Source organism: Oncorhynchus kisutch, linkage group LG5 (assembly GCF_002021735.2).
Source record: "Oncorhynchus kisutch isolate 150728-3 linkage group LG5, Okis_V2, whole genome shotgun sequence".
NCBI classification, from domain to species: domain Eukaryota; kingdom Metazoa; phylum Chordata; class Actinopteri; order Salmoniformes; family Salmonidae; genus Oncorhynchus; species Oncorhynchus kisutch.
This window is the reverse complement of record NC_034178.2, coordinates 14,188,937-14,208,949: the sequence shown is the minus strand read 5'-3', so window position 1 is coordinate 14,208,949 and position 20,013 is coordinate 14,188,937. Positions and strand designations below refer to the sequence as shown.

General features: G+C 43.0%; 3 protein-coding genes across 5 annotated transcripts; 2 read left to right on the top strand and 1 right to left on the bottom strand.

Moving 5' to 3' along the window:
• The first annotated feature begins 61 nt into the window (after positions 1-61).
• cryzl1 (crystallin, zeta (quinone reductase)-like 1) lies at positions 62-5,844 on the top strand. Of its 3 annotated transcripts, XM_020482672.2 has the most exons (13): positions 70-290; positions 379-437; positions 562-639; positions 857-929; positions 1,045-1,089; positions 1,289-1,357; positions 1,513-1,646; positions 1,818-1,929; positions 2,417-2,515; positions 2,714-2,826; positions 4,083-4,188; positions 4,373-4,418; positions 5,008-5,844. In XM_020482672.2, exons 1-13 carry the CDS (start codon positions 203-205, stop codon positions 5,105-5,107), a joined length of 1,122 nt encoding a protein of 373 aa, XP_020338261.1. In that variant the 5' UTR covers positions 70-202; the 3' UTR covers positions 5,108-5,844. The 3 variants fall into 3 exon arrangements, 2 of the variants coding, with proteins under 2 accessions (XP_020338262.1, XP_020338261.1); XM_020482673.2 differs by having other exon boundaries at positions 62-437; XR_004209955.1 differs by having other exon boundaries at positions 76-437; positions 1,513-1,650.
• Positions 5,845-5,948: 104 nt separating this feature from the next.
• Positions 5,949-13,128, bottom strand: setd4 (SET domain containing 4). Its single transcript, XM_020482669.2, has 10 exons — positions 12,423-13,128; positions 12,241-12,336; positions 12,087-12,124; positions 11,915-12,003; positions 11,133-11,562; positions 10,101-10,275; positions 9,744-9,828; positions 9,565-9,645; positions 8,154-8,277; positions 5,949-7,458 (listed from the first exon to the last, which is right to left on the bottom strand). The coding sequence occupies exons 1-10, from the start codon at positions 12,583-12,585 to the stop codon at positions 7,279-7,281; spliced, it is 1,461 nt and encodes a 486-aa protein (XP_020338258.1). The 5' UTR covers positions 12,586-13,128; the 3' UTR covers positions 5,949-7,278.
• On the top strand, positions 12,266-15,225 carry cbr1 (carbonyl reductase 1). Its single transcript, XM_020482670.2, has 5 exons — positions 12,266-12,361; positions 13,147-13,261; positions 13,591-13,872; positions 13,976-14,083; positions 14,388-15,225. The coding sequence occupies exons 3-5, from the start codon at positions 13,593-13,595 to the stop codon at positions 14,822-14,824; spliced, it is 825 nt and encodes a 274-aa protein (XP_020338259.1). The 5' UTR covers positions 12,266-12,361; positions 13,147-13,261; positions 13,591-13,592; the 3' UTR covers positions 14,825-15,225.
• Positions 15,226-20,013: the final 4,788 nt, after the last annotated feature.

The following is a 20,013-nucleotide window of genomic DNA, read 5'->3' as shown; positions in this document are numbered from 1 at the left end:
GATTGACAATGAATTTTGTGAACGCGATAAATCAAAAGACCAATGGGCAGCTTAAGCCAATCTCGCGGTATCAACATTTTTGGGTTTACAGATGAACTAAAGGACAACATACAAATATTTGTTGATGCATGTAGTTAGCTAACTTTCTGCCCATTTTCTTTTAACCGAAGACCGTTAACTAATATAATATGTCCAAAATTACATGTATTTGTTTTGTAAGATATCTGCATACTCATTGACATGGTTTAACAATAATTTTGGCAGTACAAGTTTCTACTTTCAATGCACAGGTAAACAAACAGCATTGCTAGCTAACGTTAGTTGCTCTTATTGCGCGTCAATTTCACCTGCATGCTGACCGTTTTTCCACCATGAAAGGGCTTTACTGTAAACTGGGTGAAACAGCTGCAGATGCGAAATTTGTCGTCCGGGAGACGGTGAGTGCCCAACATAATAATGTAGCTGTCACTTTAGTCTAGCATGCCAACAGTTTTCGCAGGAGGGCTCATAACGCTAGTTTGATGTCTGACACTCACTGATTGTCTTTTCAACATGTCACAGAATGTACCCAGTGCCCTTGGTAGCAACCAGGTCAAAGTGCAAGTGAAGGCATGTGCCCTTAGTCCACTGGATATAAAAGTAAGTGTAGATGTGTGTTATACTCATTGTGTTGTCAATGTTGACTATATAGACCTAGCAATAGCCCTACTGTCTCAGTCATAATGGACAAGACTTACTTGAAATATTTTTTTTAGACCAAAGTATGTGTGTTGCTATAGGATAGGCCTGCCTTATATGACCACACAGCATGTATGGGCTATTTGTCACATTTCCTTACCCTCTCTCCTCTGGTTAGCTCCACGAGGATCTAAAGTTCCAAAGGGACCTGGTGCCAGTAGGGAGGGAGATTGTTGGGATCGTCCTCCAAGGTAAACAGAATATCCACTAATTGACCTTGTTTATCACTTTGATGTTAATTACACAATGTGCTATATTTTTGGAGCAAACCTTTAATCTTTTGCAATGTTTTTGTCCTGTTTTCAGTTGGGCCTAAGGTGACCTTTTTCCAACCTGATGATGAAGTTGTAGGTAAATGTTACAGGTGGGATCTGAACCTGCTACATAAGGATAAATCATAGAGCTTCAAAACATCCCCTTATTTTGATGATTTTTATATTGTCAACGGCCATGTTCCCGATAACCTATTGAAAGACCCTTTTTATATTTTTGGGGATATGACCATTGTGTATTTATCTAGGCTTTGCTTTTCCCTTCTTCCACATGACAGGAATTCTGCCCTTGGATACAGCAATGTCTGGTTTGTGCGATGCCGTTGTCATCAACGAGCATCATCTTGGTATGTTGCACACATCCAAAAGTTACGCAAGAGTACATCTATAGCATCTATTAGTATTTGTTGGTACAAATTAACAAAGTAATACAGGGATTTGTTGGTACAAATTAAGTCATTGTTTCTTCTGCAATAATGAGTGACTTGTGTTCGCTCACCAGTGCAGAAGCCAGAGAAGTTGAGCTGGGTGGAGGCGGCAGGGGCCATTCGGGATGGACTGCGGGCCTATACAGCCCTCCATACTCTAGCCCGTATGGCATCCGGGCACACTCTGCTGGTGCTGGACGGAGCCAGTGTAGGTATTTCCCCATAGTGGCCCCTCATCTGAGCATTCAATGGCACGGTATAAATCCATAGTTTGACATCACAAGAAGATGTCAGCAAAGAATCTTAATAGTAGCACACCATTTCTCTTTAAGAGAACAAGACTACTAACTGCTATTTTGGCTGTGTTTATACCTTTCAGCCCTTTGGAGTTCTGGCCATCCAGCTGGCCCACTACCATGGAGTTAAAGTACTGGCGTCAGCCCTGTCCTCCGAAGACCAGAAGTTCCTGGAGCAGCTTCGGCCCAGCGTCGGTGAGAACAGGGAGGGGGGAGTGTGTGTGTTTGTGTGAATAGAGTAGCGGTGTCACAGTAGAGAAGGTGTTGGAAGTTGAGGATTGTAAATTGATGCAGCCTGGTAATAACGAATGCGAAGAGACAGCGTTATTATCTGTTACCTAAACCACTCTCATCATGAAAAATACAGTAGTAAAGTTCTGACAGCAACACATAGGGCCCGGTTTCTCAGACACAGGTTGAGCATAGTCCCAGACTGAAAAGCGTGCTAGATGGAAATTCACTGGGAAACTGGCCCGTAGTATTTAATCCTAGTCTATGCTATCTATTTCCTCTGTCACTTTTCCACTCAAATCACGCATTCTAGGAGTGCGACAGTCTCTTGTAGGTAGGTCTTGTGTGTGTGTCCTCTTGGAGGGAAATGGAGTACCAAAAATGCTTATTTATTGTTGGTACACTGTTTGGCGTGTAGCCTTCAAAAGGGTTTCCCCTGTCCTGTGTCTAGCCAGGGTGATAGGTGTGTGGGATGCCAAGGTAGACCTGGTGGATTCTTGTTTGGAAGAGACGGGCGGTCTAGGGGTGGACATTGTCATGGACTCCGGAGGTAAGAAGCCAATGTAGGGCCGTAGGTTGTTGTTATCCATTATGCTCGCTAGCTTTATCTAACATGAATCATAGTGCTGTGAGTGTGTGCTTCTGTGATTTTGTATCTTAACACAAAACAGTAAAGGTTTGTAACAGGAATAGAAGGAAAATGGATTCACTGTTGAGCCCTGATGTTTTGTGTGTGTGGTCTCTCAAGTGAGATTGCATGAGGAGGAGCCAGAGGCCAGGTGTCTTCTGCCCTACAAGCATGACATCATCACCCTGATTGGGGTCGGAGGTCACTGGGTTACAACTGAGCAAAACCTGCAGGTAGATGGCAGTATTTATTTTCACCTTTATTTAACCAGGTAGGCTAGTTGAGAACAAGTTCTCATTTACAACTGCGACCTGGCCAAGATAAAGCATAGCAGTGTGAACAGACAACACAGAGTTACACATGGAGTAAACAATTAACAAGTCAATAACACAGTAGAGGAGAAAAAAAAGTATATACATTGTGTGCAAAAGGCATGAGGAGGTAGGTGAATAATTACAATTTTGCAGATGAACAACACTGGAGTGATAAATGATCAGATGGTCATGTACAGGTAGAGATACTGGTGTGCAAAAGAGCAGAAAAGTAAATGTATATAAACCGTATGGGGATGAGGTAGGTAAATTGGGTGGGCTATTTACCGATAGACTATGTACAGCTGCAGCGATCGGTTAGCTGCTCAGATAGCAGATGTTTGAAGTTGGTGAGGGAGATAAAAGTATCCAACTTCAGAGATTTTTGCAATTCGTTCCAGTCACAGGCAGCAGAGAACTGGAAGGAAAGGCAGCCAAATGAGGTGTTGGCTTTAGGGATGATCAGTGAGATACACCTGCTGGAGCGCGTGCTACGGGTGGGTGTTGCCATCGTGACCAGTGAACTGAGATAAGGCGGAGCTTTACCTAGCATGGACTTGTAGATGACCTGGAGCCAGTGGGTCTGGTGACGAATATGTAGCGAGGGCCAGCCGACTAGAGCATACAGGTCGCAGTGGTGGGTGGTATAAGGTGCTTTAGTAACAACTGATGGCACTGTGATAAACTGCATCCAGTTTGCTGAGTAGAGTATTGGAAGCTATTTTGTAGATGACATCGCCAAAGGTTGGAGTAGCCAGGAGGAAGGCATGGCCAGCCGTTGAGAAATGCTTGTTGAAGTTTTCGATAAAGTCAAGTATTCTATCCATCCGTGTTGGATTAGAGTAGCCATTTGGCAGTTCATTTCCACTACTCATCATATAAGATTTATTCATCACTACTTGTCACACTCATACATACCATGGGTGATTGAAATATTGTTTGTTTGTTACAGCTTATTAATGTGTGCTTTCTGAGAAGTTAAACATACTGCAAAAAAACAGACCATGAACGCTGCCAATGTTATGTTGGGAGTAGTGAAGAGATCTGGGTTAGATGGTGTTTCCTGTATTAATGTGTATTTATGTCTTCCCATTGACCTTCAAGTGGATTTGCTCAAGTTTGTACACAGCGTCTTTGTTTGGGGTTTAATCTTAGCTCGTCTCGCTTCTCTTTCTCAGCTGGACCCTCCAGATAGCCGCAGCCTCTTCCTGAAGGCCGCCTCCCTGTCTTTCCTCAACGAGGAAGTGTGGGGGGCATCCAGTGCCCGCCAGGGGAGGTACCTCCGTATCCTTTAGCTTACCCCAGCCCCTCTGGGTCAGCCTCTGGAGGGGGCAGGAATTTTAAAATCTCCTAACTATAATTCATTGAGATGAAAGACATATTGAAATGAAAATCTGATATAAGGGGTTGAGCATGGATAATAGAATTGCTAATATGTTACATGTTAACCTTACATGCTCCTTTTCAGACATCATGAAGGATATAGTGGAGAAGCTTTCCACTGGAACCTTAAGGTACAGAACTGCAATAATGAGTGTGTATGTGCAGTGCAAGTGTGAATAAGCTAGGGCCTCCCGAGTGGCACAGTGGTCTAAGGTACTGCATCGCAGAGCTAGAGGTGTCACTACAGACCTGTGTAGCAGCCGGCCGCGACCGGGAGACCCATGAGGCGGCACACAATTGGCCCAGCGTCGTCCGGGTTGGGGGAGGGTTTGGCTGGCCGGGATGTCCTTGTCCCGTCGTGCTCTATCGACTCCTTGTGGCGGGCCGGGCGCGTGCACGCTGACTTCGGTCGCCAGCTGTACGTGTTTCCTCCAACACGTTGATGCGACTGGCTTCCAGGTTAAGCGAGCAGTGTGTCAAGAAGCAGTGCGGCTTGTCAGGGTCGTGTGTCGGAGGACACATGGCTCTTGACCTTCGTCCGTATGGGAGTTGCAGCAATGGGACAAGACTGTACCTACCAATTGGATATCACGAGAGGGGTGAAAAGTAAAAAAATATGTTTGAATAAGCATGGTTATACTGCACATTTGTTCTTGGTATGTTGATGAGTTTGTGTTTATCCTGGTGGACAGTGCTCACTTTGCCCTCTGTCTTATGCAGGCCCCAGCTAGAGGACCCGGTGCCTTTGTATGATGCCACAGTTTCCATGGAGATGGTGCAAAATAATCAAGTCCGGAAGAGGTTGGTTATTCAACTCTGAGGCGGACAGACACTCTGGTCCAGCATTCCCCTTGTCAAAGGCCTCTCATATTTCCTATGTATTTGTGGTCAGCAGTGGTGGAAAAAGTACCCAATTGTCATACTTGAGTAATAGTATAGATGCCTTTAATAGAAAGTGAAAGTCACCCAGTAAAATACTACTTGAGTAAAAGTCTAAAAGTATTTGGTTTTAAATGTACTGAATTATCAAAAGTAAATGTAATTGCTAAAATATACTTAAGTATCAAAAGTAAATTCCTTATATTAAGCAAAGCATGCGGCACCATTTTCTTGTTTTTAAAATGTAGATAGCCAGGGACACACTCCAGAACTCAGACATTATTTTCAAAAGATGCATGTGTTTAGTGAGTCTGCCAGACCATAGGGAGTAAAGATGACCACGTGTTCTCTCTAAGTGTGTGAATTTCACAATTGTCCTGTCCTGCTAAGCGTTCAAAATGTAACAAGTACTTTTGGTTGGCAGGGAAAATGTATGGAGTAAAAAGTACAATATTTTCTATAGGTATGTAGTGAAGTAAAAGTTACCCAAAAAACAACTTAAGAAGTACTTTATACCGCTGGTTGCCAGTCATTCCAGTACAATGTAAATATGTGCTAAGAGTCCGTTTCTGAGCTGATCAAAAACCTATCAAATGAGATGGTTATCTAATAATGTAATTACATTCAACACATTGAGGGTTGTCTTGTTATTAAAAACCTGTGGTTAACCCTCAAGCATGAAGCATTGTAATTCTTTACAGCCTCCAACAGAGCAATACATCAGTGGCGTTTAGTATGACACACCGTAGCAAATCATTTCGCAACAGAAAACAAAACATCTGTAGAATCTAGAAGTTTTATTCCGTTTGGTGCCTTACTGAACATGACCCAGCTTGAATTCTACATGAACTGCAACTGCTTTTCTTGTGTCATTTGTGACCAGAGAAATTCTTGCTAAATGATTTAATCTAAGGTGGGGAAACAACAATGTCCTGTTTCTGGAGGCTTTGTGGGATTGGAGAGATACCATTGTCCATCTGTACCGCTCTCTGAGGGCATATCAGAAGTGTTGAGAGACGGGTCACTTCCAAATTTGTCCTTCCAGTCAACGCTCTGTTGTCAAGTGACCCTCACTGTGATTGGCCAGAGTTAACAGGGCTGCATTCAGTACATAACGTAATAGAAAGTTCAATTGAACAGAAATTGTGCTGTACTGAACGACCAATTGAAAAAAAACATGGCAGGGTTTGGTTGTGGGTTCAAAATGCACAGCTATCCTTAAATACGTCACTCATTGCTTTAACCCACACCCTGGCAAACCCACCGACTGGCGCAAACGTATTTAAAAGTCTGTTCAAGAACATACACAAGAAATTTTGGGAAAATGTTTCATTCAATACAAACCGTTCTGCAATGTAGCAAACGTTAACGTACCCCTGATGTGAGGTTGTTGACCTATCGATAGACAGGTTTCCATTGACCCAGGTTTATTCAACAAAATCATTGCGGCGTGTAATGGAAACGGCAGATATGAGACATTTTCTAAAGATGGACCAAAAAAAAATCATTTCTAACTTTCTTTTCGACAAATTGACATTAACCGTTTTTTGAACAAGATTGCTGAATACTTTTAGGGTACGTGATGTCATCATCCACTCTACATTTAATATTAAATGCCCACTGATTACAAAATAACAATTTTCCATCTATAAAAATAGCACAAGGATTGTCCTGACTTAAGAATACTTTCCCTTGCTTTTCTGAATTATTTCAGTGCAAGATTCAACATTGCACAGACTAGCCTAGGCAGCCGATATTGCCTGCCCAAGGGCGCTAGATCCGAGGCTATACGTTGGCACATGAGAATTATTAGAATATGGCAAATATTAGTCAATTGTTGCCAGGGGCACAACTTTTACTGCAGACATGTTTTTTAGGTGAGATGTCATTACGTCCAGCTGTTTTTAATCGACAAAATAGTTCAATGGAAATGCACCCTAGCAGGCAATTGTCGCATCTATTTTCTATGCAAACGTTCAAAATAAATCACTGGACAAGTTCATGGAAACATAGCTAGTGACAGTGCCCTTTTGCAGGGACACTTCATTGCACTGATAATGAAACAGAAGCATAGCCAGTGATAAATAAAGTGACCGGTTCTGGAATGTCATACTAAGTTGTGCATGCTGTTCTAAGTTGTGCATGCTGTCTGCTTGGCAACAATTGTTTCTGAAGACCCTGCAGCATTTCCTGGTTAAGACCTAAAATGTCTTGCTCTTCTCGTCGTAGACATTCCACAACAGCTAGCTGCTCCTTGAGAGACGCGTCTGCCCTCTCTGTTAGTTGGGATATCTGGAAAAACAGAGGATAAAGCCTCAACACAATTTCAAAACAAACTCTTTGACAGATCCTAGAATCAGCACATCAGCAAAATCCTAAATAAGTTTGCACCACTCTACATCTGTAGGTGCAAGTATCTGTTAAAGTGGCCAATGGAGAATAACTGAAACAAATTAAACTTGAATGTTACGGATATAGCCATGGGTATCAAGTGCAACTCACAACTACGGTACCTGGGTCTTCATGATTTTCTTAGCTTTTCTGCTTCGCTCTTTGTGCTTTTCTGTATCTGTTCTCCGCATTTCTTTCCTGCTCTCGATTTGTCTGTATTCATTTTTGTCCTCTGCTCCTGAATTCTGTTTTTGTCTCCGACTTTCCTATATCCGACCTCTGTCGGTCTTCTTCATGAGTTTTTGTCCTTCTCTAATCTTCATCCTACCTCAAGAGGCTTCAAGTGATCAGCACTATACATACTGCCTTTTTGTTAAGGGTGAAAGAGTTTACAACTATTCTTTCTTATATATGGACCTCTAAAGTTCTTGGTAATCCTGTCACCTGAGGACCATTTTTCCTGCCATTAGGACTGACATCTCTTGGCTTAAGTCACACCCCCATACTTTTTCATGACACGTTTTGAGTGTCTATGGGTTTGCTTTTGGCTTTTTCTATTTTGGATTTAAATTTCAGATCTCTTTTTCCTACGGTACCTTGTTCAGAGCTCTAGTGTTGTCAACCATCAGGTAGTGACAAAGCCTAAGGGCTGCATCGACACTCCACTCCTCTCTGTCATGGCTCACCCCCGCCCCCAAGAGGACACTCTTCCAGAAAGGGCTGAAAGACACATTCACACACTTCAAAATCATTCCAAATTTAAGCACTCTTGATCTGCGATTGGTACACACGTTTGGACTTTTATATTTAAATACACTACATGGCCAAATGAGTGGATTTGACCATTTCAGCCACACCCGTTGGTGACAAGTGTATACAGTTTAGCACACAGCAATGCAATCACCAAAGACAAACATTGGCAGTAGAATGGCTCATACTGAAGGGCTCAGTGACTTTCCACGTGGTACTGTCATAGGATGCCACCTTTCCAACAAGTCAGTTTGTCAAATTTCTGCCGTTAGAGCTGCCCCAGTAACTAAGTGCTGTTATTGTGACGCTCGCTGCCATTGGATTCTGGACAGTGGAAACAAGTTGTCTGAAGTGATGAATCACACTTCACCATCTGGCAGTTCGGTAGACGAATCTGGGTTTGGGAGATGCCAGGAGAATGCTACCTGCCTGAATGCATAGTGCCAATTGGGGCTGTTTTTCATGGTTCGGGCTAGGCCCAATAGTTACAGTAAAGGGAAAGCTTAATCTTAACAATGACCTTCTAGACTATTCTGTGCTTTCAACTTTGTGTCAACAGTTTTTGGAGAAGGCCCTTTACTGTTTCAGCATGACAAAGCGAGGTCCATACAGAAATGGTTTGTCGAGATCGTTGTGGAAGAACTTGACTGGCCTGCACAGAGCCCTGACCTCAACCCCATCGAACACCTTTGGGCTGATTTAAGAACACTAACTGCGAGCCAGGCCTAATCGCCCAACATCAGTGCCCGACCTCACTAATGCGCGCAGCTGAATGGAAGCCAGTCCCCGCAGCAATGTTTCAACATCGAATGGAAAGCCTTCCCAGAAGAGTAGAAGCTGTTTATAGCCGCAAAAGGGGGACCAACTCCATATTAATGCCCATGATTTTGGAATGAGATGTTCGACGAGCATGTGTCCACATGCTGTGTATACCCATTGATTCTTTATAAATGCCTCATGAGCTTAATTCAACGGTTGTACCCCATCAGAACTAAATATAAGCTTGTTTTCTTACTCCACTGTTTGTAAACAATGTTATTGTAAAACACTATAGCCTCAACATGGTTTTAATATCATGGATGGTCCGTTCTTGGATCCTATTTGTTAGATTTCTCCAGCTCCACCCCTCAGCTGTTTCCCTAAGCAGTGGTGGGGGCGTGACCGCTTTGTTATTATTTGAACTGCAGATTGCTCCTTTAAGAATGTTTTGCAGCTGCTGTTGACTGTGTTATAAAACTGAAAGATTATATTTCTTACTATTGTTCTGTCTTAAGTGACAGCAGCCTGAGGGCGGTCATCAGTCTCCAGGAGGGCCCATCCAAACTAAGGGTCAAGTTTCTGTTTTAGAGAGAGAGAGAGCGCAAGTGAACTCATGGTACTGTAAATACTGGTATCTGTACGAGACAGCAGTAAGTTGTGATGCTGATAACACTTACGCTAAAAAGTCATTTTTCTTCAGGAAGAGTAGCTTCTGTGCCAGCTGATTTATGTCTTTTATACAGACGCACTGTTGAAGGATAACTGGAAAACACACGAATAACCCAAAAAAACAAGTCATTTGGCTCTATTGCTTGGAAATTGGGATAGGGACAGTGTAATAAATGCATACTAAATATTACAGCAAACATAAGGCCAAACTAACTTGAGGTGCGAGCTCTGACTTTTGTGTTCATCATGCATTTATGTCAATGGAGTGCAGAACTCAAGTTAGGATTGAGACCATGAACATATAACCGTTGCTGAAAAGAACTGGTCAGTGTACTGTGTTATCCCACTAAGGTAGCCCTCCTTACCTTGGTCCACATACACCACACTGTGAGGGTTTCCAGGAGCAACAAACCCATACTCTAACAGGAGACGTTGGTTGTCATGGGGACCGTAGCAGATAAAAACCTGCTGGAATCTCTTGCAGCCTTGGATGCTACGGATCTCATAGCACCTGCTCACATGGCTGAAGCTCGCCTTTACCTGAGGACATAGTACATTTTGATGTTTCACTCTGATACCTTCAATTTGAACTGTCACCAGACAGAGATGAGATGTCATATATATATATATATATATATATGAATATGCAGGCCATGGAAGAACTGGGACATTTTCATCTTTCAGCAATTGTGTACATATCCTTGCGATGTCATAGGGTCATGCATTATCATGCTGAAATATGAGGTGATGGCGGAGGATGAATGGCAAGACAATGGGCCTCAGGATCTCGTCACGGTATCTCTGTGCATTGAAATTGCCATCAATAAAATGCAATTGTGTTTGTTGTCCCTAGCTTATGCTTGCCCATATCATAACCCCACCGCCACTGAGGGGCATTCTGTTTACAACGTTGGCATTAGCAAACTGCTTGCCCACATGACGCCATACACGTGGTTTGCGATTGTGAGGCCGGTTGGACGTACTACCAAATTCTCTAAAACGACGTTAGAGGCTGCTAAATGAACATTCAATTCTCTGACAACAGCTCTGGTGGACATTCCTGCAGTCAGCATGCCAATGGCACATTCCCTCAAAACTTGAGACATCTTTGGCATTGTGTAGTGTGACAAAACTGCACATTTTAGAGTGGCCTTTTATTGTCCCCAGCACAAGGTGAACCTGTGTAATGATCATGCTGTTCAATCAGCTTCTTGATATGCCACACCTGTCAGGTGGATGGACTTTCACTTTACATGTTGCGTTTATATTTTTTGGAATCTAAACTGAATATTGTTCCATTTCACTGCTGTTTCACTGAGCAGAATTCAGTTTGGATTCCAGGTTAGTAATGACTAAGTTGTGTGTTCCTACATTGTAGGTGCACTCACTGCTCTCACCTGTATGGCTGGGCAGTGGTTGAGCAGGTCCAGGTAGGGGGCTAAGGCATACACATTTCTCTCCCTGGACATGTAGGGGGTGTGTTGGTGCTCCATGTACACAGTGCGCGTGTTCACACTGCACCATGCCCAGCGCAGTGCATCATACGTGAACACACTCTCCACGGGCTGACTGAAGAGAGGCTGGAGGGAGCTGAAGAAGTCCAATGAAGAGGAGTGCAGCTCCTGAACCATGGCTCTCTGCTCCAGGGCCTTCCCACTCAGACTCCCCGGCAGCAGGTCGATGACCTCATCTGAGAAGTAAGCAGGGCACGTGTATTTTTGGGGCAGGACGTCGATGTAGGGCTTCCATTCTGCACGTTGGCCAAAATGTCTCTCAGAGATGAGGAAAGCACAGAGGGCTAAGAGAGGAGACACAGGCGGTTTCCATCTAGGAGAGGATTTAATTAAAGATATCAACAAACTAGAATTTTTATTTAAACCAGAGTTTTGTATTTGAACCGGACTTGAACATCAAGTTCTCAGCAGAGAACATTTTAAATGGAATCCGTTAACTCTAAACTCTGCAGCGTGACGTAAAAGCTGTCGAGTTCCGTTTAGTTCTGAAATGGAAGTTGGAGTTAATTATTTTGAAGCAGGGTAGCAGAGAGAAATGCCTATTAACTACAACTTCCATTTAAGAGCAGTTTTTACGTCAAGTTGCAGAGCATTGAGTAAACGGTTTCTACTGTGTGTGACTAATGAATACACCCCTGGTGTGTGTGATGCTGTTTGTATGTTACCTTTCTATGTATTCACCAATGTAGCTCCTTAGAACCGTAGAGGTAGTTAAAAGGCATTTTTCTGGTAAGGAGATCACCAAATCCTCAGCCTAAAGTCAATCAGAACAAGAGTTTGAAGGCGTACTGGAACCAAATTGGTATTTTAAGTAAAGAAGACAGGTATTCTCATAACCTTGATAGGCTGTAAGGTCATTAGTCCACGTCCCGTGTCTGTAAAGAAAAATAAGACAAAGCTGCTGGTCAGAAATTTATGAAGAATAGAAGACAACCCTGTATCCAGAATGTATGGCGTTTTGACATGCATCTTGGCTCTGAAGGATTTCTACCTGAGAAGTGTGCAGGTACTAGAAGCTTGGAGCTGAAGCCTCTCTGTTGCAGCCATCTTCTTAGAGCCACAAACTGTGGTTCATGAGATAGTGTCACTGGAGAGGTAACAAATAGCACAAGGTAAGGCTAAGAAACATGAACCCAATTTGAGAATTATGAGGTTGTGACTAATGATTTGCACCAGTCTGAACAGTTGTTTCTCTGCACTCCCGTTGCCTCTTCTTTCTCGCCCTTCTCCCATGTTGCTTCCTCGTCATGTTGATGGGCTTTGATGGGAAATCAGATCCATAGACGTTCGTCTTAACTGGCAAACTCCCGTGTTCTAATGTTGATAATAATCTCATTCATGCCTCACTGTCATGGTTATGTTGTTTAACTGTAAACATGTAGGTTTGATGTTCGTGGCTAGCTAATGCTGTTGCTAAACCCGTTTTGACATTAGTAATATGTAACGTTAGTATATCATATGTCCAAGAAATACACGACCGGCTAGCTAACCTAACTACTTTTGCGTTTATCCAACTGTTTGACCAAGCAAGCAGCATGTGGGCATGGCTAGAGGAGATGCAGTTTGTCAAACTTAGGTCTAAAGGTGTTTTTTTTTCCCTTATTTTTTTAGTGCATTTTAGCTAACCGTTTTCCTAACCTTAACCTAATTGTCCTAACCTGCAGCGTAAATTCTAACCTGCTATGAGAAGTCAGTTCTAATACAAACTGCATCCCATCTAGTCAAAACCAGTGGCGTCACAAGTATCTCTGTGGGCTCTCTCTATCCGTCTATTGAAGTATGTTAAAATACAATTATAATAGCATAGACAGATTATAATTGTGTAAAAAATGATTTTGTAATTCAGCGCATGCTCACCCGGATCTACATTTTAGTTTGTTATTCCTGTTCTGCGCAGTAGGCTGTTATTGTTACGAAAGCCAGGAAGTAGACTGATGCGTGTCAACCTCAGTGGTTTGAAGCCAGTTCTGTGACAGTACTGTACGACACGTCAAGAGTACCCCCACTCTAAAGTAAGTACATCAAAACTGCTGTACCATCGACTAACTTAACTGCTTCTGTTTTAGAGTAGTCACTTCAATTTAGCACACAACTAACTAACGTTAGCAAATTAGAACATATCGCTAGTTTGAGCAGCAAAGCGCTCTAGAGTTGTCAGTCAGAAAATGGTTCTCTGCCTGGAGTGTATTCATTAGTCGGATTCCGCCAAACGAAAAACGTTTTGCAACGCAAACGAGAGTTTCTATTGGACAAATCCAGGTCCTCATAACGTTTTTCAACGGAATCTGGCTAATGAATACACTTCTGGTATAATCTAATTCTCTCGAACTTTGCGTTTCAGGTATGCCACAAGTTGCACTGGTGACTGGTTCCAATAAGGGGATTGGATTTGCAATTGTGCGGTCGCTTTGCAAGCAATTCAATGGTGATGTTTTCCTCAGTGGCCGGGATGCTGGCCGTGGCACAGCGGCTGTGGAGAGCCTGAATTCTGAAGGGCTGAAACCCCTCTTCCAACAGCTTGACATCGACAACCCAGAAAGTGTGCGGTCGGCCCGAGATTTCTTCAATGAGAAATACGGTGGCCTTGATGTGCTCATTAACAATGCTGGGATTGCCTTTAAAAGTATGGAAATAAGTTGATCAAATATAATAGCTACTATGATTGGCCATAATGATACTATATGATGCCCCTTTGATATGAGAGATGACTGATGTTTATTTTACAGATGCTGATACTACACCCTTTGGAACCCAAGCTGAGGTGACTCTCAAAACGAACTTCTTTGCCACAAGAGACATGTGCAATGAGTTTCTTCCCATCATCAAACCAGGAGGTAATACTGTTAGAACAAGCCAACTGACAGCTGGAACACTGATGCATAGCAGTAGATTTTAGAGCCTATCCCCTGGAACAGAGGGACCTTTTATGATCACACATTGTGTTTAATCACTTTCAGAACAATGATGTCCTATGACCATACACAATCTAGGACCCTGTGTTTTTCCTGTGCCACAGAACCTCACAACCACATTACCCGCACTCTCTCATAGTCGTAGGGTTATTTTGCTGTGTCAATTGGCAGTAGATACCGTAACTGTTTATTTTACTAACAGTTGTTTGTGTGTCTCTGTCCTCAGGGAGGGTGGTGAACGTGTCTAGTGTTATGAGCTCCATCGCCCTGAACCGCTGCAGCCCTGAACTCCAGGCCCGGTTCCGCAGTAATGACATCACAGAGGAGGAGCTGGTGGGGCTGATGGAGAGGTTTGTCCAGGAGGCCCAGGCAGGGGCGCACTCCCAGGGGGGCTGGCCCGACACAGCCTACGGGGTGTCCAAAACAGGCCTCACCGTGCTCTCCAGGATCCACGCCCGCAAGCTGAGGCATGAGAGACCAGCTGACCAGATCCTTCTGAATGCGTGCTGCCCGGGCTGGGTGAGGACCGATATGGCTGGGCCCACCGCCACCAAGTCACCTGACGAGGGCGCCATCACCCCAGTTTACCTGGCCCTGCTTCCTGCGGGGGCTGGGGAGCCGCAGGGACAGTTTGTGATGGACAAGAAGGTCCATCCGTGGTGAGGATTAGGTTATCGAGTAATGTGTGTATTCTGGAGGGGTTTAGAGTCTGGTTCTTATCTGTGGGAATGTGGGTTAAATGCACTGTATATATTGGAAAGGACAACATCACATGAAAATGCAGGAATGTTGATTTTTGGTAACACATGTGTAAACCCAGGTGTGTGTTTGTTGTTTATCCAATCTCACTCTAATAGTGTTTTTCAGGTCAATGGAATTAACCATGTTTTTAGCACCTACATATGATATTGTATTCAACATTTTACAAACAACTTAATTTCACAATCAGGTGGGCTCTGTTTAGCAAAAAAAAATGTTTTGCATGTTTTGGCATTAATGTGTCACATATCAGTTTGCAAACAATGTAATTTCATAATTTAGTTCATAAAGCTGCATACAAACTTTGTCTTTTTTTTGCTTTCTTTCGTAAGGCAGCTCCAGGATGCAGGTGTTTCAGCCTAGCTCAGTGCTTTCTGTGGTGCTAGGGCAGGCAGCGGACAATATGGAGCGTAGGGGGTTGGTAATGTTCTCTAGTTGCACCGTGATTGGCTCAGTGTCATAAATGTTGAAACTGGTGTAAAACAACAAAGTAAAAAGACTCAAACAAAACAGGTAGGTCAGGATTTTACAACTCTGTTAGATGGTTCTGCACCATTAAAGTAGTCTGGGCCAGGATAAACTGTATACCAAGGTTTGTTTTTCTTAAATTGTCACAATGGTTCGAAGCCCGTAACAAAAGGGACACAACATAAGGAATAACAAAAATATATTTAATAACTGAAGTAACCTATATACAATGGTGTATGTAGCCAGTAGTGTAAGTGAGTGTTTGCATGCATAGATGTGATAATGAGTGGTGTTGAAAGGTGCCCAAGCAACCAATCCAATCAACAATGTGTCTGAATGGAGAAAGCCTCCTCAATGAAAGGAAGAGGTATTTATCCCAGAATTCACCTGGGCCCAGGTGTGTCCCATTTCGCTGACGACCCTCCCGGCTCCGCCCACCGACATCCTATTAAGGAAAACAAGAGCAAAGAGAATTCGAACAGATGGTCGTCACAACAACCATTACAACTTCAGCTAACTTTAGTCACCACTAACTAACAATCAATATACAGTGGGGCACAAAAGTATTTAGTCAGCCACCAATTGTGCAAGTTCTCCCACTTAAAAAGATGAGGCCTGTAATTTTCATCATAGGTACACTTCAACTATGACAGACAAAATTAGGGGGGGAAAAAATCCAGAAAATCACATTGTAGGATTTTTAATGAATTTATTTGCAAATTATGTTGGAAAATAAGTATTTTGTCAAAAGTTTCTCAATACTTTGTTATATACCCAATGACAGAGGTCAAACGTTTTCTGTAAGTCTTCACAAGGTTTTCACACACTATTGCTGGTATTTTGGCCCATTCCTCCATGCAGCTCTGCTCTAGAGCAGTGATGTTTTGGGGCTGTTGCTGGGCAACATGGACTTTCAACTCCCTTGAGATCTGGAGACTGGCTAGGCCACTCCAGGACCTTGAAATGCTTTTTACGAAGCCACTCCTTCGTTGCCTGGGCGGTGTGTTTGGGATCATTGTCATGCTGAAAGACCCATCCATGTTTCATCTTCAATGCCCTTGCTGATGGTAGGCTTTGTTACTTTGGTCCCAGCTCTCTGCAGGTCATTCACTAGGTCACCCCGTGTGGTTCTGGGATTTTTGCTCACCGTTCTTGTGATCATTTTGACCCCACGGGGTGAGATCTTGCGTGGAGCCCCAGATCGAGGGAGATTATCAGTGGTCTTGTATGTCTTCCATTTCCTAATAATTGCTCCCACAGTTGATTTCTTCAAACCAAGCGGCTTACCTATTGCAGAGTCAGTCTTCCCGGCCTGGTGCAGGTCTACAATTTTGTGCCATTAATACAGGTAATGAGTAGAGGACAGAGGAGCCTCTTAAAGAAGAAGTTACAGGTCTGTGAGAGCCAGAAATCTTGCTTGTTTGTAGGTGACCAAATACTTATTTTCCACCATAATTTGCAAATAAATTCATTGAAAATCCTACAAAGTGATTTTCTGGATTTTTTTCTCTCTCATTTTGTCTGTCATAGTTGAAGTGTACCTATGATAAATTACAGGCCTCATCTTTTTAAGTGGGAGAACTTGCACACTTGGTGGCTGACTAAATACTTTTTTGCCCCACTGTAAGTGAATGGGGCACGTACAGTGTCTTCAGAAAGTATTCATACCGCTTGACTTTTCCACATTTTATTGTGTTACAGCTTGAATTCTAAATATATTTAATCTTGTATTTTCTCACCCAGCTACACACAATACCCCATAATGAAAAACTTTCAGCAAATCTATTGAATTTGAGGTTTACATACACTTAGGTTGGAGTCATTAAAACTTGATTTTCAACCACTCCACAAATTTCTTGTTAACAAACTATAGTTTTGGCAAGTCGGTTAAGACATCTACTTTGTGCATGACACAAGTAATTTTTCCAACAATTTCAGACAGATTATTTCACTTATAATTCACTGTATCACAATTCCAGTGGGTCAGAAGTTAACATACACTAAGTTGACTGTGCCTTTAAACAGCTTGGAAAATTCCATCATGGCTTTAGAAGCTTCTGACAGGCTAATTGACATCATTTGAGTCAATTGGAGGTGTACCTCTGGTTGTATTTCATGGCCTACCTTCAAACTCAGTGCCTCTTTGCTTGACATCATAGGAATATCAAAAGAAATCAGCCAAGACCTCAGAAAATAATTGTAGACCTCCACAAGTCTGGTTCACCTTTGGGAGCAATTTCCAAATGCCTGAAGGTACCACATTCATCTGAACAAACAATAGTTTGCAAGTATAAACACCATGGGACCACGCAGCCATCATATTGCTCAGGAAGGAGAAATGTTCTGTCTCCTAGAGATGAACGTACTTTAGTGCGAAAAGTGCAAATCAATCCCAGAACAACAGCAAAGGACCTTGTGAAGATGCTGTAGGAAACAGGTACAAACCTATCTATATCCACAGTAAAACGAGTCCTATATCGACATAACCTGAAAGGCCGCTCAGCAAGGAAGAAGCCACTGCTCCAAAACCGCCATAAAAACAGCAGACCACGGTTGGCAACTGCACATGGGGACGAAGATCATACTTTTTGGAGAAATGTCCTCTGGTCTGATGAAACAAAAATAGAACTGTTTGGCCATAATGACCATCGTTATGTTTGGAGGAAAAAGAGGGATGCTAGCAAGCTGAAGAACACCATCCCAACCGTGAAGGATGGGGGTGGCAGCGCTTTGCTGCAGGAGGGACTGGTGCACCTCACAAAATATATGGCATCATGAGGGAGGGAAAGGATGTGGATATATTGAAGCAACATCAAGACATCAGCCAGGAAGTTAAAGCTTGGTCGCAAATGGGTCTTCCAAATGGACAATGACCCCAAGCATACTTCCAAAGTTGTGGCAAAATGGCTTAAGGACAACAAAGTCAAGGTATTGGAGTGGCCATCACAAAGGACCTCAATCCTATAAAATATGTGTGGGCAGAACTGAAAAAGCATTTGCGAGCAAGGAGGCCTACAAACCTGACTCAGTTACACCAGCTCTGTCATGAGGAATGCGCCAAAATTCACCCAACTTATTGTGGGAAGCTTGTGGAAGGCTCCCCTAAACCGTTTGACCCAAGTTAAACCATTTAAAGCAATGCTACCAAATACTAATTGAGTGTATGTAAACTTCTGACCCACTGGGAATGTGATGAAAGAAAAATAAAAGCTGAAATAAATAAATTATATTTATTATTTATTAACAGTTATTCAGACATTTCACATTCTTAAAATAAAGTGGTGATCCTAACCGGCCTAAGACAGGGGTTGTTTTTTACTAGGATTAAATGTCGGAATTGTGAAAAACTGAGTTTAAATGTATTTGGCTAAGGTGTATGTAAACTTCCGACTTCAACTGTAAGTATTCACACCCCTTTGCTATGACACTCCAAATTGAGCTCAGATGCATCCAATTTCCTATGATCATCCTTGATATGTGGCCAATTCAATTGTTTGGACATGATTTAGAAAGAAAGACACCTGTCTATATAAGGTCCCACAGTTGATAGTGCATGTCAGGGTGAGAGCAGGAAGACATGGCACCGTGGGGGAAATGGCAGATGTTCTGTTTGAATCAGCTGGCATGTATTTGGGTAATATGAGATTCCCTGTGAGAGCCTTCATGCCCAAAAGGGGGAGTATTACAGTATAAGCAGGCTGAATCTAAAAGCTGCAATTGTGGTGAACATGGACCCGAATATCTGAAGGAGACAGAGGTGTCAAGAATAAGGACTGCTATCCAGAGGCGGTGAGAGTGGAGGAAAAGGAGTGAAGTTGAAGAAGTAATGGTAGTAGGAGTAGATGAGACACCAGATGTTCCTTGTCAACAGAGGGATCCTGACATGTTGCGTGTGAAGAAGGTGGACTTTGTGGCATTTATTACTTTGGTTATCAACTGCACAGTGGAGCGCAGTGGTCTCCATCATTTGGAAATTGAGAAAAATATGGAGCTACCCAGACTCTGCCTAGAGCTGGCCGTCTGACCAAGCTGAGCAACCGGGCAAGAAGGACCTTGGTCAGGGAGGTGATCAACAACCCAATGACCACTCTGACAAAACTACAGAGTTCCTTGGCTTGGATGAGAGAACCTGCCAGAAGGACAACCGTTCCCGACAGCATTTCAACAATCTGGGCTTTATGGGAGAGTGGCCAGACAGAAACCACTCCTGAGAAAAAGGCACATGACCTGGAGTTTGCAAAAAGGCACGAGAAAGTCTGAGCATAATACAAAAGATTGTGGTCTGATGATACAAAAATGTTATTCTTTGTCCTGAATGAAAAGAGCCATGTCTAGAGAAAAACTTGGCACAGCTCATCACCCATCTATCACCATCCCTACCATGAAGCACAGTGGTGGTAACATCGTGATATGGAGATGCTTTTCAGAGTCAGGGACTGAGATACTGGTAAGGATAGAGGGAACAATGAATGGAGCCAAATAGTGCAATGAACCTTAGACTGGGGAAGATGTATGTTCCAAAAGGACAAGCTAACAGCCAAAGCAACGCTGGAATGACTTCAGAACAAGAATGTGAAAGTCCTGGAGTGGCCCAGCCAAAAGTCCAGACAATCTTTGGAAAGACG